The 21,470-nt window shown below is 41.9% G+C and overlaps 1 protein-coding gene across 1 annotated transcript; it reads right to left on the bottom strand.

The window, feature by feature from the left end:
- Window positions 1–14,230: 14,230 nt before the first annotated feature.
- LOC309688134 (extracellular calcium-sensing receptor-like) lies at window positions 14,231–17,742 on the bottom strand (the record flags this gene model as incomplete). The annotated part of the gene is made up of 8 exons (XM_082503609.1): window positions 17,646–17,742; window positions 17,210–17,504; window positions 16,825–17,114; window positions 16,363–16,658; window positions 15,837–16,042; window positions 15,477–15,698; window positions 15,272–15,395; window positions 14,231–15,129 (listed from the first exon to the last, which is right to left on the bottom strand). The coding sequence occupies exons 1-8, from the start codon at window positions 17,672–17,674 to the stop codon at window positions 14,231–14,233; spliced, it is 2,361 nt and encodes a 786-aa protein (XP_082359735.1). The 5' UTR covers window positions 17,675–17,742.
- Window positions 17,743–21,470: the final 3,728 nt, after the last annotated feature.

The raw sequence follows: 21,470 nt of genomic DNA, 5'->3' as shown, positions 1-21,470 counted from the left end.
TCTGAAAGTCTTGTTCTATACCCTCACTGAACCCATCCAACACCCGAGTTGTTCCTTCAACGACTGCCCGAGCCACACTCCACAGCTACCCCTAAACTCCCACAGGCTAACCAAGCCCAATGGGACTCCTTGCGCTTGATGGCTCCTTGATGACGTCCTCTCTGGTAACCACCATCTAACTCAGGGATTAGGGGTTAGCACCACAACAGGCACCAAGCACCTTGCAGCTCTTTGGAGCTGCCTCAGCAATGGAGGTGCAGAACATGGACCATTTGGGTCCCTAGCGTCCCTTGGACCTGCCAGGCTGTCCCAGTGCACCCAGATTATTTCTTTAGGTGCACCAGGCTTGTAGTGCATGCTCCCCCATCACCTGATCCAACTCAGACCAGAGTCCAGCCATTCTTTAGGAGACTGATTCAGTGTTCCCAGTAGCCAGCTTCGATAGCAAGAAATGGCCAGGGCCTCTTCCCTGACTGCCGCTGGACACAGCCCCTACACCGCCTTCTGCTGTTTATGGCCCTACAGTAGAGTGAGTTATGCCGTTTCTTTGGGCTGCAGGACCACCTCTGTGACTTGCCAACTTATGATGCTGGATATTACGGTACACATGGTCTAGTGTACCATAACCGTAGTACCGTAGTGTTCCCTATTTCCCCCTTGAAGGACATTTAACAAGTTGGTGGAATTGGGGAGTACAGATTTCAAACATGTCTTATTAAAGTCCCCAGGAACAATATGGACATGTGCACTCTCTACTGTTTACTGATAATAAGTTAGATGTGGTTGAGTGCTGCGCTAACGTTAGCATTGAATAGGAATGTAAACAATGGTAATTATGGCTATCGTTAGTTTGTGGGGTAGAGAAAAGGGTCTGCGCTAAATGGACATCGCCTCCAAGTCCAGTGAACAGGGACCGTCTTTTATTCTACTGTTATGGCACCAGTCCTGAAGCACACAAGCATAGAGCCCACCAACCCTTCCCTTACTGGAGTCTTGGTTGTGGTCCTGGTGGTGTAATGTCTGGCCAAGTACAGTGGGGCAAAAAAGTATTTAGTCAGCCACCGATTGTGCAAGTTCCCCCACCTAAAATGATGACAGAGGTCAGTAATTTGCACCAGAGGTACACTTCAACTGTGAGAGACAGAATGTGAAAAAAAAATCCATGAATCCACATGGTAGGATTTGTAAGGAATTTATTCGTAAATTAGGGTGGAAAATAAGTATTTGGTCAATAACAAAAATACAACTCAATACTTTGTAACATAACCTTTGTTGGCAATAACAGAGGTCAAACGTTTACTATAGGTCTTTACCAGGTTTGCACACACAGTAGCTGGTATTTTGGCCCATTCCTCCATGCAGATCTCGAGAGCAGTGATGTTTTGGGGCTGTCGCCGAGCAACACAGACTTTCAACTCCCGCCACAGATTTTCTATGGGGTTGAGGTCTGGAGACTGGCTAGGCCACTCCAGGACTTTCAAATGCTTCTTACGGAGCCACTCCTTTGTTGCCCGGGCGGTGTGTTTGGGGTCATTGTCATGTTGGAAGACCCAGCCTCGTTTCATCTTCAAAGTTCTCACTGATGGAAGGAGGTTTTGGCTCAAAATCTCACGATACATGGCCCCATTCATTCTGTCCTTAACACGGATCAGTCGTCATGTCCCCTTGGCAGAAAAACAGCCCCATAGCATGATGTTTCCACCCCCATGCTTCACAGTAGGTATGGTGTTCTTGGGATGCAACTCAGTATTCTTCTTCCTCCAAACACGACGAGTTGAGTTTATACCAAAAAGTTCTACTTTGGTTTCATCTGACCACATGACATTCTCCCAATCCTCTGCTGTATCATCCATGTGCTCTCTGGCAAACTTCAGATGGGCCTGGACATGCACTGGCTTCAGCAGCGGAACACGTCTGGCACTGCGGGATTTGATTCCCTGCCGTTGTAGTGTGTTACTGATGGTGACCTTTGTTACTTTGGTCCCAGCTCTCTGCAGGTCATTCACCAGGTCCCGTGTGGTTCTGGGATCTTTGCTCACCGTTCTCATGATCATTTTGACCCCACGGGATGAGATCTTGCGTGGAGCCCCAGATCGAGGGAGATTATCAGTGGTCTTGTATGAAGGAAAAAAATGTCCATCCCGGTTTTCCCTCCAAGGCACGAGCGATAAGCAGAGTTCTGTCCTTTCCTTCTAAGATTCCTAATTATTTAAAGTAACACTCAGGTATGCCATTCAGCGTGTTAGTACGAGCTCGGGAGCAGCTTGGGAGAACAAGAAAACAGAGACTGCTTTAGGTTGCCTTCCCAATCGACTCAAAGGTTTATTAAGTATACAACAGCTTATATAGAGAAAAAAAGGTTCGTGTGTCAGCAAGTTCTCAGTTCAAACCGGTACAGACCAAATAAGGAAACGTCTTCCTGCCTTGTGAGCAGAGAAGTATCCTTTGTGTAGTTTATCAGTTCAGCTACAATTTATGATCATCCCAGCAAAATACACTCCTAGACATAGAATACAGAGTTCTTTCATTAGTGAATTCTGAAACAAACCACCTGGCCTTTAACGAGCCTTTTTCTAAGAGATAAAGAAGGGAGGATGGGAGTAAGGAAGTGGTCTCGTCTCTGTGGTGTTTTCGACCTTGGGGTACCAGCCTGTGAGTCTTACACATCAATTCTTGGGTCAGAGAGAAAGAGAAAAACAACTAGTAAATGGGCCTTATTGAGTAACAGTTTTCACTACAAAGCAATATCCTGTAAATGCTACCGTGGTATCAAAATATCACAACATTGTATGTCTTCCATTTTCTGATGATTGCTCCCACAGTTGATTTTTTCACACCAAGCTGCTTGCCTATTGTAGATTCACTCTTCCCAGTCTGGTGCAGGTCTACAATACTTTTCCTGGTGTCCTTCGAAAGCTCTTTGGTCTTGGCCATGGCGGAGTTTGGAGTCTGACTGTTTGAGGCTGTGGACAGGTGTCTTTTATACAGATGATGAGTTCAAACAGGTGCCATTCATACAGGTAACGAGTGGGGGACAGAAAAGCTTCTTACAGAAGACGTTACAGGTCTGTGAGAGCCAGAGATTTTCCTTGTTTGAGGTGACCAAATACTTATTTTCCACCCTAATTTACGAATAAATTCTTTACAAATCCTACCATGTGAATTCATGGATTTTTTTTTTCACATTCTGTCTCTCACAGTTGAAGTGTACCTCTGGTGCAAATTACTGACCTCTGTCATCATTTTAAGTGGGGGAACTTGCACAATCGGTGGCTGACTAAATACTTTTTTGCCCCACTGTACCTCTACTGAGGCATTAGGAATGTTTGGATGGAGCCAAGATTCCGTCACAATCAGTAGACAACACTCCTGGACAAAGCAGTTGTAGTAAATCTCTGACTGTAGCTCTTCCGTTTTGTTTGCTGGGATCTGGCATTGCTGAGGAAGATGATTGGAAGTGGGCTGTTTGTGTTGCTGTTTTGCAGCTGGAGATAATAGCCAGCTCTGCATGCCAGCTTTTGTTTATTCTCCCTGCACCATCTGTGTTGTTTGTTTTTCCCCAAAATAACCCATGGTGCACTCACAATCTTGGGTGGGATACTGTCAGTCCTATCCAAATTAAAATCCCAGTTCAGGCTGAAGCTGATATCTATTAGTTCTTGTAATTATTAGTTCCTGTAACTAACAGACATCACCTGAAAGTTATCAGTGCATTGCAGGACAACATAACAAAATGGCATATATAACACAAAAAGGCTTATAGAGCAATTCAGTACATAGAGGATGCCATCATTATCACCCTTCACAGAGGGCTGAGTCATCTGGAGAACATGAACAGCTAGGTGAGGATGCTCTTTGTGAACTACAGCTCAGTGTTAAACACCATAATCCCATCCTTATCAACAAACTGGACCATCTTCACATCCCCCCTGCCACCCGCTCCTCGATCAAAGATTTCCTCACCAACGGGACAGATCAGTCAGACTCATCCCCTACCTCTCCACCAAACTCTCACTCAGCAGTGGATCCCTGCAGGCCTGCATTCTTAGCCCAGTACTGTACACCCAGTATATTGCTGTACACCAGGGGTAGGCAACCTTTCTGATGACGAGTGCCATCTAAAATTTCCTCAGAAGTCAATGTGCCATATGATTGCATTAGCAATAAATTTAATAATGTTCTATATTAACAGTTACACACTATATAGAACCACTTTATAGAATTATATTTGTTCTCAGATGTTGGCAGCTATCAGCGGATAGTTATCAGCTATTTTGAAACCAAAAAAAGACACTTTTTATCCATAACAAGAACTCCATAACAGCAAATGAACTGTACAACAGAAAATGCAAATGCTATTTATGGTCTCCTCACAACAACGATAAGAAAAATAAACTGGACCAATATAGCATGTTTGTTAATACAGAGATACACATGTGTGAGGGACCAAGCAGCCAAAGCAAAGAGGACACAAGCAAAAAATATCTTCAAAAAGGGTTTTCTTTATTTTAACCCTCAAAAAATCCAAAATTAACAAAATTCAAAACCATACTTAGCAGGCCCATAAAACAGGTCAACTAAATATAACTCTACAAAAAGTAATTTCCAAAACTTAAACAACAAAGTGAGACACAACTTAACTCACAAACTGACCTAATTAAAAAGACACATGAGGGTAGCTTTTATAATGATTTGGCCAAACCATTTGAACACAATAGGGGGGAAAACAAAAACACACACTAATATTAACTAAGCACAGAATAACCCAACTAAACCTAAAACACCCCTGCTCCTGGTAAGCCCATGGTTGGTCCTGCTGAGCAGGCATTTTGTCCCCAGAGTCCTCAGCCACGCCTTTTGCCCAGACAGGAAACAGCCACCGCCCAAACCCAGGTAACTCAAAGAAAGAGAAACATAATTAATATAACAAAACATTTTAGAAAAACCATACAATGCTACTATGTGCGCGCCTCATAATACCAGTGTTAGGTTTAACCAAATGATTAATGAATTATATTAATGAAGAATACTGCAAAGCAAAATAATAAAGTGAAAAATGGACTAATTTACCCCTGTGTGGCTGCTGCCATCACACACCCCCCCTCTTCAGGACTCTCGCTGGTACAGCGAGAGAGGAAGTCGGCGGTAACGTTGTTCTTCCCAGGAATGTGCTTGATGACAAACCGGAAAGGTTGCAGAGCAAGGTACCATCTTGTGATCCTTCCGTTCTTATCTTTCATCTTTTCCATCCACTGAAGTGCACTATGATCCGTCTCCAGGGTGAATTCTCTTCCAAGAAGGTAGTACCTGAAGGAATCAAGGGCCCACTTGATTGCAAGGGCCTCCTTTTCCACTGTTGAATATCGAACCTCTCTCGGGAACAGCTTTCGGCTGATATAAGCAACAGGATGACGTTCTCCTTCCAAACCTTGAAGTAGCACTGCTCCCAGACCCCTATGAGATGCATCCGTTTGAAGGAAAAAGTGCTCATTAAAGTCTGGACTGTACAAAACTGGTTCGCTACTCAGTGATTGACCGATGTCCTTGAAAGCTGCTATAGCCTCCTCTGTCCAGTTAATCTGATTAGGACACTTGATGCCTATCAAGTCCGTTAGTAGAGCTGCCCTGGTGGAGAATCGTGGTATGAACCGACGATAAAAGCCTGCCATGCCCAAAAAGGATCTTAGTTGCTTCCTTGTCTGTGGGAGAGGACAAGACTCAATGGCTTGGATCTTACTGACCTGAGGCTTGATCACCCCATTCCCGATCACATGGCCCAGGTACGCAGTCTCAGCAGAGGCAAAAACACACTTAGAGGGGTTCACCGTCAACCCAGCAGTGCCAAGACGGTCGAAGACAGCATGCAGATGTTCCAAGTGTTCCTCCCATGTGGTGCTGTAGATGACAATATCATCAAGATATGCAGATGCAAAATCTGAGAAACCACATAGTACTTGGTCCATTAATCTCTGAAAGGTTGCTGGAGCCCCATGCAGCCCGAATGGCATCACTGTAAATTGGAAGAGACCCCAAGGTGTTCGAAAGGCAGTCAACTTCTTTGATCGCTCCGTTAGTGGCACCTGCCAATATCCCTTGCACAGGTCAAGTGTGGTCAAGTACTTTGCCTTCCCCAGCCGTTCCAGCAAATCATCAATGCGTGGTGTGGGGTATGAATCAAACAGTGATATTGAGTTTAGGTACCTGAAGTCTATACAGAACCTCATGCTTTCATCCTTCTTTGGCACCAGGACCACTGGATTACACCACTCACTCTTTGATGGCTCAATGATCCCCAAGGACAACATGAGGTCGATTTCCTTCTTCAGGGATATTAGCAGACGTTCAGGGATCCTGTAGCTCAAACGCTTTACTGCGACGCCCTCTTTAATGACAATGTCATGCTCAACAATATCTGTTCGGCCAGGATTCACTTGAAGCACCTCAGAGTTGCATGCAGCTCTCACCTGAAGCTGTTTATCATCTGGCAGATGACTAAGGTCAAAATCTACCACATCAGCAGAAGGCAAGTATTGCTCACCAACCTCTTCTTCCTCTGGCACACCCCTTATGAGCATCACCTCTGCTGTCTTTTCAGGGCGCTGCGCCCATTCCTTCAATAGATTTATGTGCAGAACCCTGCTGGAGCGTGGCTTTCCAGGGATGAACACTTGGTAAGTAGTGGACCCCAATTTCTTCTGAACCTCAAAGGGCCCTTGCCACTTAGCCAATAGCTTGTTGTTGTCAGTGGGGAGGAGCACCAACACCTTTTGTCCAGGACTAAAAGACCTCTGACGAGCTGCTCGGTCATACCAAAACTTCTGCTTCTGCTGGATTTTGGTCATATTTGACTGAGCAAGCTCACTCATTTTCTGCAGTCGCTCCCTCATCTGCACAACATAGGAAACAATGTTAACAGAGTCCATCTTTTCCTTGCCTCCCTCCCAGATGTTTCTTAGGAGGGCTAGAGGTCCTTGTACCTCATACCCATACAAAAGTTCGAACGGAGAGAAACCAGTGGAGGCTTGTGGCACTTCCCTGTAGGCAAAGAGAAGATAAGGAAGCCACTGATCCCAATCAGCACCATTCTTATCTACCACCTTCCGGAGCATCTGCTTCAGAGTCTGATTGAACCGTTCTGTTAGCCCATCAGTCTGAGGATGGTATGGGGTGGTCCTCAGGCTTCTAATGCCCAGCAGCTTGTACACCTGTTTTAGTAAGTTGGACATAAAGTTACTCCCCTGATCAGTCAGTATTTCCTGTGGGAACCCTACTCTTGCGAAGAGCTGTACAAGGCAGAAAGCTACTGATTTTGCCTTGATGGATTTCAGTGGGAAGACCTCTGGATATTTAGTTGCGTAATCAGTGATTACAAGCATATAGCGATTCCCTGACTTACTCTTCTCAACAGGTCCAACAATATCCATTCCGAGGCGCTCAAATGGGGTACCAATAATAGGCAGTGGTTGGAGTGGAGCTTTGGAAGGGACTTTGGAGGATGTCATCTGGCACTGAGGACAACTCTTACAGAAGTAGGCTACATCTCTATGGAGGCCAGGCCAGAAAAAATGTTGTTTAATACGAGCTGTGGTTTTGTGCTTACCAAGGTGGCCAGACCAGGGAATAGAGTGTCCCAAATTAAGCACAGTTTCTCTAACCTCTTGGGGGACCACTAGCTTCAGAAGTGAGCCCATCTGATGGTAAAGTATGCCATTTTGCAAGACATAGTCACTTTTGTTAATGCCTGCCTCCTCTACTTGGTCCTTGTCTATTGCTCGCTGAAAACAGGAAGCTAAACTAGGATCAGTTTTTTGCAACTCTATTATATTGCCAGGAATTTGAAGTCCCAAAGGCAAGTCTGGGTCAGTATGCATTTCTGGGTGTACTATAGTATGCTGGAACTTCTCCTGTCTCCTCTGTCTGCGACTTTTCCGAGGCTTCACAAGTGCAACTTCCCATTCCTCATCAAAAAATGGCAAGGCACTGAAAACTTCTGAGGTTTCACTAGATTTTTGAGCTTGGGCTCTAGTAACAGCCACATTGCATTGATGATTCTGGTCTGACTCCAACAAATCAAAAAGCACTGGAAAATCTCGTCCCAGAATAGCTGAATAAGGCAGGTTATCAACCACCCCAACATTTAAAAGGTAAGTCTGTCCATTCACTTTAATGTACATGTCAGCTGTTGAGTACATCTTCTCATCTCCGTGCACACAACAAATGGGGATGGTATCACTGACACGGACAATATTGGGGGGCACAAAATCTCTGTGTATCAGTGTACGAGAACTGCCAGAATCAAGCAAAGCTCTTAAAGTTGTTCCATTAGCTTCAATTTTTATCATTTTAACAGTCTGGTCACACTGGAGCCCATGTTCAGCATGTGAACGTGGCATGAAACACATTTGAACCATCTTAGCTGAGGTTTTTGGGCACATTGGCTTTGTGTGGCCCTCTAACCCACAGAGGTAACAAACAATCTTTTTTGAATTTTTTAATGGTCTGCCAGCAAACTGGTTCTCACCCACAGGAGTTTTTTCTGCTGACAATGGCCTTTGATGATACATCTGGGCTGATTTGGGGCCTTCCTTTGGCATTTTATTTGCATTACAGGTCCAAGGTTGCCCTTTCCTCCTGGCAGCTACAAACACTTCTGCCAGCTCAGCTGCCTTCGCTGCAGAAGACGGATTGTGCTCTCGAATCCAAACCTGTAGCTCAGGGGACAACATTCTCAAATATTGTTCAAGGATGATTATTTCACCAATTTCTTGGTTCGTTTTACCTTTTGGCTGAATCCATTTCCCGTACAGATCTTTAAGTCGAGCATACAACTCCTTAGGGTTCTCATCAAGCCTGACTTCCAGTGAACGGAATCGCTGCCTGTAGGTCTCAGGGTTAACATCATACTTGGACAAAATTGCAGCTTTAACTTTGTCATAGCTGAGAGAGTCATCAATATCCATATGAACGTATGCCCCTCTTGCCTTGCCCGTTAGCAGTGGTATTAATCGAAAAACCCAGTCTGTTTTTTCCCAACGATATGCTAAGGCAATGCGTTCAAATGTAGTCAAAAAATGCTCAATATCATCACTATCAGTCAACTTTTCCAGTCTGGGTTCATGCAATGAAAACTGACCTGATAATGACTGACTGGATTCAGCTTGAGCTTGAGGAGAACTAGGAATGTGAGGTAGCTCCCTTGACTCTGGTGACTCTGTGGTAGGTAATGGTAGCTCTGGTACTGGTGATGTCCGGGACTGCACCTCTAACTGTAAAAGCTGAAACTGATGTTGCAATGCTTTGAATTTTTGTTCTTGTCGTGCAGTTACCTCTTCTTGCCTTGCTTCCCGAGCCTCCTGTTGACCCATATGAGCTTGCAATATTGACATCAGATCTGACAGAGATGGCTCCCTTTCTTCAACCTCAGTGCTCTCCACCATTTCAGAGACTCCAATTTCCTCCTCAGCATCAGCTTCCTTCTGAACAGTTACTCCTTTCTTCTTTTCCACCTTTCCTCCACGATGCATTTTTCTTTTTTTTTTTCTGGGGGTGAAAAAGCCTCAAAGAAAAAAATACTGTGTCCTCAACTGGCAGATCCCACTGCTGCCACCAATTGTGAGGGACCAAGCAGCCAAAGCAAAGAGGACACAAGCAAAAAATATCTTCAAAAAGGGTTTTCTTTATTTTAACCCTCAAAAAATCCAAAATTAACAAAATTCAAAACCATACTTAGCAGGCCCATAAAACAGGTCAACTAAATATAACTCTACAAAAAGTAATTTCCAAAACTTAAACAACAAAGTGAGACACAACTTAACTCACAAACTGACCTAATTAAAAAGACACATGAGGGTAGCTTTTATAATGATTTGGCCAAACCATTTGAACACAATAGGGGGGAAAACAAAAACACACACTAATATTAACTAAGCACAGAATAACCCAACTAAACCTAAAACACCCCTGCTCCTGGTAAGCCCATGGTTGGTCCTGCTGAGCAGGCATTTTGTCCCCAGAGTCCTCAGCCACGCCTTTTGCCCAGACAGGAAACAGCCACCGCCCAAACCCAGGTAACTCAAAGAAAGAGAAACATAATTAATATAACAAAACATTTTAGAAAAACCATACAATGCTACTATGTGCGCGCCTCATAATACCAGTGTTAGGTTTAACCAAATGATTAATGAATTATATTAATGAAGAATACTGCAAAGCAAAATAATAAAGTGAAAAATGGACTAATTTACCCCTGTGTGGCTGCTGCCATCACAACATGTTAATGTGTAATGTCGCATTAACTGGCATTAACTCAGCCAGTTAATGCAAGACAAATCTAGCTGCTCATTAAAGCTTTCTGGTTTGATCAGAAAATAAAACATTGGTCCATTCACCTGAAAGTCCCAAAAATGCATTGTGTCTCGAGACTGTAAAAAGTCAGCAGAACAAAAATAAACTCCACCTAAACTTGGTTTATATCTGACCCAGATAGACTGCAGGTCATAACTTCTTATCTGAAGTTCAGTTCACCTGACACTCGGACCGGCGGCTGCCTCGGGTCTCTCCTCTTGCCTCCGCTTTCTCTCATCCACCTGCTGGCCTCCACCACTTGCTAATGTTACTGAATCTGTGGATGCACCGCCATAGCCACCACCAAATAACTGAGTTATTTTTTACACACCGGACAGCATCTGGCCAATCCACCACCTTTCATACCGTTACAAAAAAAAAAAAAAAGAAAATCATTGGCCCACTGAGCAAATGCCCAGTATGCCCGATGGCCAGTCCAGCTATGGTCGTGCCATCAGTTAACCCTTTGAGTGCCAGCTGTGGCATGCGTGCCTAGGGTTGCCGACCCCTGCTGTACACCAATCCACCCAACCAACCTCATTGTAACCACTGTGGTTGGGCTCACTTCTGATGGAGATGAGACAGTGTACAGAGTGGAAATAGAGAATTTGTCATGCTGGTGCTCCAAAGAAAACTTGAAGCTGAATGTTCATAAAACAAAAGAACTCATCATGGATTTCACGAGTCTCCTCTCGTAAATAGAGAATGGGTGGAATCCGTCTCCACATTTAGGTTTCTGGGCACGCACATCTCGATTAATCTCACCTTGACCAACCACACTAATGAAGGCCCATCAGGCAAGTGTCCTGAAAAGGAATGACCTGGACCAGTGGCTGTCGTTGGCCTTTTTACCACTCCTCAGTTGACAGCATCAGATCCTCCCGTCCCTAAAATTGCCAATCTATTCTTCAAATTTCTGTAAATTTAACAAAAAATGTATGTTTCAGTACACCATTCAATTTACTTTATTTATAATAGTTTTTCTTGTTTGTTTGTTTTATGTTCTTGCTGGTATTTGTCGTTCTCTAAAACCTAAAAGAGAATTATGGATTTGATCAACTGGTCTCTGAATGCTATTGACACCCTTTTCTCAACGAGAAATCTGGGCTCGGGAGAGCCTGAGTGCCCTGGAGGGACTTTCCCTGCCGGATACACGATGGACGGGTGGCAGAACTGGAGGATCATGTGCCTGGCGGGACTGTCGATTGAGGACGCTGAAGATATCTATCTATTCGGAACCATGATAACAGGGTTCATGCTGATCGGAGTTGGCTTAGCCCTGGTTTATCGGAGAAATAATAGAGCGGAACCGGCTGTTCAAACCCCCTCAAGGCTGCCCGCTGGAATCGAAATGGAACGAGGCGCAACCTCTCACAACGAACGTAATATGGTCAACACCTTGGAGACGCTTGCAGCTGCTGTGAAGGCTCAAAACAACACCATTGAGCGTATGAGGGGAAACATCAGAGAGAGGCCTGCTCAAAATGAGACCCTTGAGTGACAATTGGAAAACATCGCGGAACGGATCACTGCAGTTATGAGGTCTCAGAATCAAAAGAACGATAACACCATGGAACAGAAGTTTGATACTATCATGGGGAGGCTCGTGACTCTCCAACGGGAGATCGAGAGGCCAGTGTCGGAGTGTTAAAGAGCAGCCTGAAAAATTCTCCTGGGCTGCTCGCATGGAAATTAACAAAACCAACATAAACATTGCGGATCCCCATCACGGCGCCAGCTGCAGGCCCAAGGCTGGAGGCGAACAATCACTCCCTGATAATGACTGTGTTACGGCTATTCTTCCCATCCCATGCAAGGACACCTGGATTGGCTGGAGGACTGTTTACTTAGCCTGATAGGCCGAAGGACACTGTCTCAGCTAAACTATGGACACGCACACACACACACTTACACTGATAAGCACTCACTCATTCCCCCTCCCTTTCCAACGCCTTCGATGCTTGTGCCCTACCGGGGAAGATAGCAGTCAACTGGACCAGCACAGATGCTGCAGGACCGGATGCGCTGTCTACACCGGCTCTCTCTTACCCTTTACCCACCCCTGTTGCTTGTCTTGTGTTTCTATGGTGTATTGATAGTCATGTGCTTTTGTGCTGAGGTGTTTTTTCTGTTATCAAACTGTTCTCCCACTAGGAGCTCAGTCTGAGTGGAGTTTTTTTTTCTCCTGCTCCTACCTCATGTAGTGTATTTTCGTTGTTTTTTCCTATCAGCCTACCTTTCTGACATGTCTGCCCAATGTGATGTTTGTGTAAAGTTGGTCAGAAGGTTCCTTTGTAAGTGCGCATGCGCCATTAGCGTGCTGCCTGCTGTAACCCTAATTTCCCTCGGGATGAATAAAGTATTCTGATTCTGATTATGCTGATTATTTTCGCCACGTCTACTGGCCATGCATGAAATTAATGAAAGTTTGAAACATTTTTACCAGATGCTGCAGATTAAATCCTAATATTTTGGATTTTGTTGGTGTTATTAAGTATTGAAAATATTGCTTTGGTAACTTGTCAGAACAGGAATTTTTGAACAACAGTTGAAAACTGCTATAGCATAACTGATATATAGATGACAGAGCTCACTCAGCTCACATTAAATTTACATTTGCAGTCTTGGACTTGATGCTTGATACAAATGGAAATGTTAGATTTCATTGTATGAAACCACTGAAAAATAATTCAGAGCTATATAGTGTTATTGTGAAATGTGATTTTAAATTTATTTATGCACTTAACACTGAGTTACATATTCATACATTAACATGTACAACAACAATAAAAAATGTACAATTATTTAAAAAAGTTTTCTCAGTAACAAAAGTAAACAACTCTGCTATGTGCTTGAAAGTGTGCAGTTTACTTTTTGTATTTTTATTGTGAGGTAAATAAGACAAAAATGATCAGTAAGGACAGACAAACAAAAAAAAAGACAAGCAAATTCATCAAATATATTATTATAGTGTAGTCTCATAACTATGTATAGAGCATTATGTGTGTTGATTGAAATGGTAAAAGAAATTATTTGATAGTCATGAAAACTTTTTCAACTATATAAAGAATAAAAAATGCTCTCAAATCACAGCCCAGAAGCCTACAGCAGAGCCTAATGCACATTCCAGGATGATTTTCTCCTTGTATGCTGTTAGATTTTTTATTGGGACTAGAGGGCTCACGACCAACCAAATAGTACATATTAAAACTTGAATAAAGTTGTTCATTTACTTGTTCATTTACTTGTCATATTTCTTGTTATATTAAAAGCCCTAATCTTCTGTGATGCAAAAAAAAAAAAAAAAAAAGACAGCAAAGACATAGTAATGAGGGATGAAATTTTCCAGTTATCTTTTCACGTGTTTTTTTAATAATTAATATTTATTCCTTAAAAAAAATTGTTTCCTGATGTGATGCAATAAAAAAAATGATGTCATTAATTGGCTCATAGTAGGAGAGATTGGGCACAGTGGATGGAGGTCGAGGCCAACCCAGAGGTCCCACCACAGCCCCAACCCATCTAGTGACATACCCTGGAACCCAGAGTGTTCCAGAGTAGGACAATTTGGAACACTCAACAACAACAACAATAATAATAACAATGATAATAACAAACAATAATGAAAATATTGCTGATGAATACCATGTACGAGTAACTGTTAGGAAAAAATACCAGAACTTTGTGTGTGTGTGTGTGTGTGTGTGTGTGTGTGTGTGTGTGTGTGTCGATGTGTGCACATGCATATGCGCATTTGGGCAGTTATGTGTAGTTATGTGTTATGTGTAGTCAGTATCCAGAAATTGATTTAGAAAGACATATAAAATATCCAATTTTGACTTGGAATTGCAACAATAATCATTTCCAAAAAACTGATATACTATGATTAATTTTTGCACATTAAATATTTCTTGGTGTTCTTCTCAGGCTTAAACAATATGATAAAACATTTTGGAGCAAATATACACATTATTAGTCCAAAGCTGGAGGCCAGAATGGCAAAAATCTCCACAACCACAGTGAACTTTCCAGGAGAGCTGACATATGCTGGGATAAAGGTGATCCACACTGCACAAAATATCAGCATGCTGAAGGTGATAAGCTTGGCTTCATTGAAATTATCAGGTAACTTGCGGGCTAAAAAAGCTAAAACAAAGCAAAAGGAAGCAAGTAGGCCAATGTAACCGAGCACAGCCCAGAAGCCAACAGCAGAGCCTAATGCACATTCCAGGATGATTTTCTCCTTGTATGCGGTTAGATTTTTTATTGGGAATGGAGGGCTAAGTACCAACCAAATCGTACATATTAAAACTTGAATAAAGGTGAAAGACATAACAGTCATTCTTTGTTGTGGAGGACCAAACCATTTCATCACATTACTACCTGGAAGTCTGGCTTTAAAAGCCATTAAAACCACTATAGTTTTCCCAAGTACACAGGAGATACAGAGTACAAAGGTTATGCCAAATGCAGTGTGGCGCAGCATGCAGGACCACTCAGATGGCGCTCCAATGAAAGTTATTGAACATAAGAAACACAGAGTCAGTGAGATGAGCAGCAGGAAGCTCAGCTCAGAGTTGTTGGCTCGGACAATTGGAGATGTCCTGTGACGTAAGAATATAGCAGTTGTGATAATAGTCAGACAAGCACCAAGAACTGAGAATGTAGCCAGGATGATTCCTAGGATGTCTTGAAAAGAAAGAAACTCTATGGGTTTAGGAATACAAGTGTCTCTCTTTGCATTAGGCTGGAATTCCATGTGGCAGGGTAAACAATCAGCAGAATCTGAATGGGAGAAAAAAAGGAGTTAAGGTGCTTCTATTAATTTTGGCTTTATAGATTACAAATTTATTCTTGTAATGTATTCGATGTTGCAGATTTGCATCATAAAAACATTTTACATGCACAGACAAGCATTTTACTTTACCTGTAGTATTACTAATCTCTCCCTCAGGACATGCGGTACAGTCATAGCAGCAAATGGGTTTTCCTTTTTGCAGCACTTTACGAGTTCCTGGAGGACAACTCCCACTGCACACTGACACTGGCACCTGTGTAATATAAAAAGGCAGCGTAACATATGTAAATGTTTGCTATAAAACTGAAAAGATTACATTAATTTGACTTTTTACTTTCGTGCTGCCCTCCATCCAGATGATGTTTTTGTTAATCTGGAACTCCTGGCCCTCTGGCAGTGATGCATCATACAGCCCTACAGTCACTATGTCAGTTATGCCAGCCATAGTTTTTTGCCAGTTAACCAACTCATAAATAGCCACAGGATCCCCATTAGTATCGAATGACACATCATATCCATTTCGGGAAAAATTTACTTTCTTCAGCTCAGTTAGAATCTGTAAGGATGAATTGAGACATAAAGGGAGTGGAAAGAAAAAACAAAACAATATTTGAACAACTAAAAGTAATGTTTCACTTAACGTTTCTTAGAGACAGTGAAACATGTTGGCAATGACTGATTCATTTTTACTGACCTGCTTGGACTGTAATTTGGTTAGTTTGTCACACTGAGCTGTGACATTTCTTCCCTGACATAATGCATTATGAATGGCATGTGCAATTGCATACACAGCCTTGTACACCATGTTACTAATTCTAAGCTGAGATGTATCAGTGTACGGGGTTTGGAGAGTCTTTATATCTTCAGTTCCATTACATACTTTCTTTCCTGCAGAATTACCTAAAAATAAAAAAGGCACCAAAATGACAGACAATTGAATTCATCCATTTAACATCATATCTTTTGAACATATCACTCAACAAACAAAGAGTCACGTTTGAGAAAAGGGGCCACAGTAATAGTGTTGGCTGACTGCCTAAACTTGACCTAAAGGTTAAACATATAGATTATGATTTGTTGCAGTAACGGACCTTTTTGATTATGTTGGATTTGAAATTGCTTAAATTACAAAAAAGAACATGTCTGGCCTTTTTAAGACCAGACATTTTACAAGAAACTCTAACAACCAAGAAAAACAAAAAACGAAAAATGTTTCTCACTTTCTTTTATTGTGCAGTTGAAGGAATCCTCCCAGAACTCAGTAAGCAATGGTGATACAGCCACTTGAGCAAAAGAGAGATTCAACAGGAAGTTTCTGAAACCTGGGATTACAGATTTCTGAATTCCAAATCCAATGGTCCCAGCGAGAAAACTGTACTTCCTTAATCCCGGGTTGGTCACCCATGACTCACTGCCTATCCATTGTCGAGGTGGAAAAGGCTCACGTGAAAGTTCTGCCAGCAGGATCCTCATGTCTCCAGATGGTGCAAATGCCACCACTACCATAGATGTAGATCTTGTGAAAAAAGTACAACTTATTAGAAGACTTTTTTAAGCTACCCGGTATGTAAAATGTTTAGTCAGAAACTTATTTTTGTATATCAATCCAACAAACAAACAAAAAAACCTTGTAAAAAATCATTAAAAATAAATCCCAGAGTGAAAATCTTTGATGTAAGAACCTGCGGATAACATCTGCTACTTTCTGAATCCTGCTATGTGGGTGGGTCCGATAGAAAGATACAGAGTATTCCACACAAATCCCCTCTTTCTTTGCTGCTTCTAGAAAAGATGCCATGCCGTTATTTCCATAATCTGTATCTGATCGTACAGCACCTATCCAAGTCCAGCCAAACTGTTTTACCAGCTTAGCTAGCGCACCAGCTTGAAACTGGTCACTGGGGATTGTTCTGAAAAAACTTGGGTACTGCTGCTTGTCAGACAAGCATGCACATGTGGCAGAGGGGCTCACCTAAAACAAAAGAAGACAAGGTAATCCTATAAGAACTGCAGATGTGCATGCATATTTTAAACACCTAGTTTGAAAAAAAAAATTAAAGTATTTACTTGAGGAATGTTAAAGGGACTGATGATTCGTGACATGCTGATGGATGGCGTAGACCCAGACTCACCAACAACAGCCATCACCATACCTGACTGGGAGCAGTTTTTGCCAGTGTGAAACACAAGGTCCAAGCTATTCAAAAACTGAAATGCCAAATGCACTGTCATGGAAACTGATGCACATGAGTCATAGATCTGATACCCAAGCCTGATTCCGGGCAGCAGCTCTGTATTGTTGTTAATCTCTTCTATGGCAAAGACCATTGCATGTGACAACTGCAGCTCATCGGCATTTATGCTGCAGACAGACAGTCACCTCACTGTTAAAATTGTAGGCTACATAGATTTTGTTAAGATGAAATTTCATACAGATAACACACAGCAAGAAAGATTACCATTACAATACATGCAACATGTTCATAATTTTTTCCATACTGACCTCCCTTTGCATCTTACTGGCTCAGGCATGATGGTATAATCATGGCTCACTGTTTGCGTGTAGGAGTGAAGAGAGAAAGCACCCCCAATAATGAAGTCCCCATCCATTGAGAATGCAGGTAGATGAATGCTACCCTGCAACTTACATTTCACAGAAGAAGCTTCAGTACCAGCCCAAGCACCTGTAAAGCTACTCCTTTGATTCAGACTATCCAGAGACACACCCAAGGCAAAAACTGAGTTCAGCTGAAACAAACACAGAGCAGATACCAGACCAATTAAAAGAACTGAGACTGCCATCTCTCCCTGATGCCAGGTATGTGTGTAAGTGGTATTTATATAGGGTTTTAGAGAACGGGCTCTGCTCTACGCCTTCAAGAGGACATGATCTTACGCAGTGGTCTTTGATTAAAAGTCTGAAAGGTCATTCATTACTCTAAACAGGAGAGTATATTACAAATAGCCTTGACAGATACTATGAGTTTAGCTGGATTCATTTAGCTAAAAAAACAAAACAAAACAAAACTTTGTCCCCAATAAGGCTTGGAGATATCCTAAAGTTATCTTATCATTCAGTATTTCTTCATTTGATGTTTAATACATTTAGCTCAGTTTATGTGTTGAGAGTTCTAAGTTGGCATGTTTGCAGTCATGTAACTGTACAATATTTCCACACAGAGTCTTTGGCAAATTAATGCTGGAAATTTACTAAGAAATATTAAAAGAAGCTATAATTGTAAAGTCTCACTCTGCTACTACCACCTAGTGGACAACATGATTAAATAAAATATGAGCAATTCATCTTTTACTGTCAACTGAAGACATTTGAAATATAGCCTAATCACAAAAACACATCTTAAAATACTAACAACTTAAAAAAAGAGGCTAATACTAATATATACACCAAAAATGAAAAACATAACCATGACTGTTTCTATTATATTCTCTGCTGTTTTTCCTCTTCTGGTTAAAAAGACCTTTTCTCTTCAGTGTCAGCCAGTACTTGCTCAGATAGAATTGCTCTTACTTTATCTGGAATCACAATCACAATTTAAGGTGCTCTGATCAGCGTTGTTGTTGCTATACAAAAAAAGTAAAGTAAAAACATGGAAGCAAACATCAGCAAGAATGGGTGACTGAACTGGAGATTTAGTTTCCACGGGCATGTATAATGGCCAGTACTCCTTAGATTTCTCTGAGTGGTCACTGACTTCGGAGCCAGCTGTACAGAATAAGCTTAACATACAATCAACAAGATACATGTCTACGCATGAGTCTTGGTCTCCATTGTGTTAACAGTACTAAAAATAAAACGGTAGACTAGTAAGTAAAGAAACTTGATTCATTTACATTGCCAATTTTCTTCTAAATAATAGTAATAAGTAATAAATAGTAGTAATAAACAATAAACTGGAAAAATATATACAATCAAGAGCGATATATAGAAAACAAGAGAAAGGTATGCATTGGAGAACACAGTGCTTTGAAGTAGTACAGGACTTGGTCTGAGTATAGAGACCATGTGTGAGTGGTCTGAGTGATGAGGGTTACTCAGACCATGGCCCAGATTGGTGAGGTGAGTGGACATCGGTCGGGTGTGGAGAGATAGTGTTTGTTGATGTCCAAATGGCCCAGGGGAAAAAGCTGTTTGTGAGCCTGAAGGTGTGAGACATGATTAACCCCTGCGCCAGCCAGAGGGCAGTAGGTCAAACAGGTGGTTGGCAGGGTGCAAGAGACCTTGAGACACTATCCACTCGACACACTTCATGCCTACAGATGTGAGGGCTGTATGTTCGTAGTCATTGAGGCTGTCTATATCAGTCTTTTTGGGGAATGGTGGTGGCCTTCATACAGCTGGGAATGGTGGCATGAGTGAGGGAGAGGTTGAACAGCTTTGTGAGTATCCCTGCCAGTTGTTCCGCACAGGCTTTGACCACAGCCCTTGGGATGCCATCAAGGCCATTAGTTATTCTGGCATTCACCGGGCTCAGATGATGATGGATTGGATTTATATAGCGCTTTTCAAGGCACCCAAAGCGCTTTACAATGCCACTATTCATTCACTCTCGCATTCACACACTGGTGGAGGCAAGCTACAGTTGTAGCCACAGCTGCCCTGGGGCAGACTGACAGAAGCGAGGCTGCCATATCGCGCCATCGGCCCTTCTGGCCAACACCAGTAGGCGGTAGGGTAAAGTGTCTTGCCCAAGGACACAACAACCAGGACAGAGAGCCCGGGGATCAAACCGGCGACCTTCCGGTTACAGATACGCTTCCCAACCCCCTGAGCCACGGTCGCCCGATCAGAGTGCTTCTGACTTCATGTTCCTGGAGGGAGAGAGGGGTCTGCTGGTTGAAAGGGAAGTGGGGAGCAGGGTCTAGGGGAGAGGGGTTACCTCATACCCAGCAATGAAGATGTTGAGCTCCTCTATGAGTTTCAGGCAGCTGACGAGGCTTGGGAGGCTTGGGTGCCTTTTCACACCCGACTTGGGCTGTTCTCTGTGAAGAAACCATTCTACCTTTTTCCGGCATGTATTTATTCTTGCTCTAATACTATGTATATTTTTATGCCATGCACAGTTGGTGGGACACACCTACAATTTTATTTTACATGTACAATGACAATAATATGCAATTCTATTGTTTTCTGTATTTAGTTCTTTGTTCAATACAATACACATTAATGTTATTTGATTAAAGTAATGATTGCAAAGCATAGTCTCAAGCCAAAAAAAAAAAAAAGAACTCTACGCTTTATGAACCTCCAGATGGGCTATAATTGCCAATCTGTTCTTCTATTATTATTATTTTTTTAATTTAAGAGAAAAATCTGTTTTAGTACACCTGGCTTGATGTTTTAATTGTTCCATTTACCTTATAATGTTTTTTAATTTTTGTTTTTTGTTTCTTTTATGTTCTTGCTGGTATTTCACCATGATTACCAGCTGCATATTTGAAGGAAATTAATGAAACTGAAATATTGTTACCAACTGCTGTTAATTAAATCCTATAATTTGGGATTTTGTTCCTGTTCATAATGAATGAAAATGTTGCTTCGGCAACTTTTCAGAACAACAGTTTTTGAACAACAGTTGAAAACTTTTATAACTAGACTTTTTGAAATGTACTTTTTAAATTAATGTTTTCTCTGAGTGAGCAAATTGTAATTGTGGGGTTTGTGAATGTGGACCATTGTCGCAGCAGACATTATGTTGTATTCCTCGACATCATTACTAAACAGTTTTTTTTTTTTGGCACAGCAGGTGTATTTTTCTGCTTGGGAGATGACAGTGATGCTGTGTCCTTGCTTAAGAACATTTAAGTGTCTACATGTCAACGTAGCATCCGCATTAATAATAAGACTCAGTGTTTCTTAGTGCTTCCCACTGCATCATAACTAAATGATTAAATTGGTGCGAGATATGTGTATAGATGACAGAGCTCACTCAGTTCACTTTAAACTTAAATTTGCAGTCTTGGACCTCATGTTTGATTCAAATGGAAATGTTAGATTCCATTGTACGAAACAACTGAAAAATAAATCAGAATTATATTGTTATTGTGTTATTGTGAAATGTGACTTTACATTTATTTCAATATTCACTATTACTACCCCTACTCTGATTACTCTGAATTACGTATTCATAAATTGACACATACAAACAATAATTTAAAAAATGTATAATAACTTCACAGAAAAAGTTTTCTAAATAACAAAGAAGAAGAACTCGGTAATGTGCTTTGAAGGTGTGGAATTCCTCTTTTTTAGTTTTATTGTGAGGTAAACAAGACAAACAGGTCCAGTAAGGACAGGTGAACAGACAAA

Source organism: Aulonocara stuartgranti, assembly GCF_965226115.1.
Source record: "Aulonocara stuartgranti genome assembly, chromosome: 14".
NCBI lineage: Eukaryota > Metazoa > Chordata > Actinopteri > Cichliformes > Cichlidae > Aulonocara > Aulonocara stuartgranti.
Note: the sequence above shows the minus strand (reverse complement) of the source record. Positions and strands in the feature narration are given on the sequence as shown.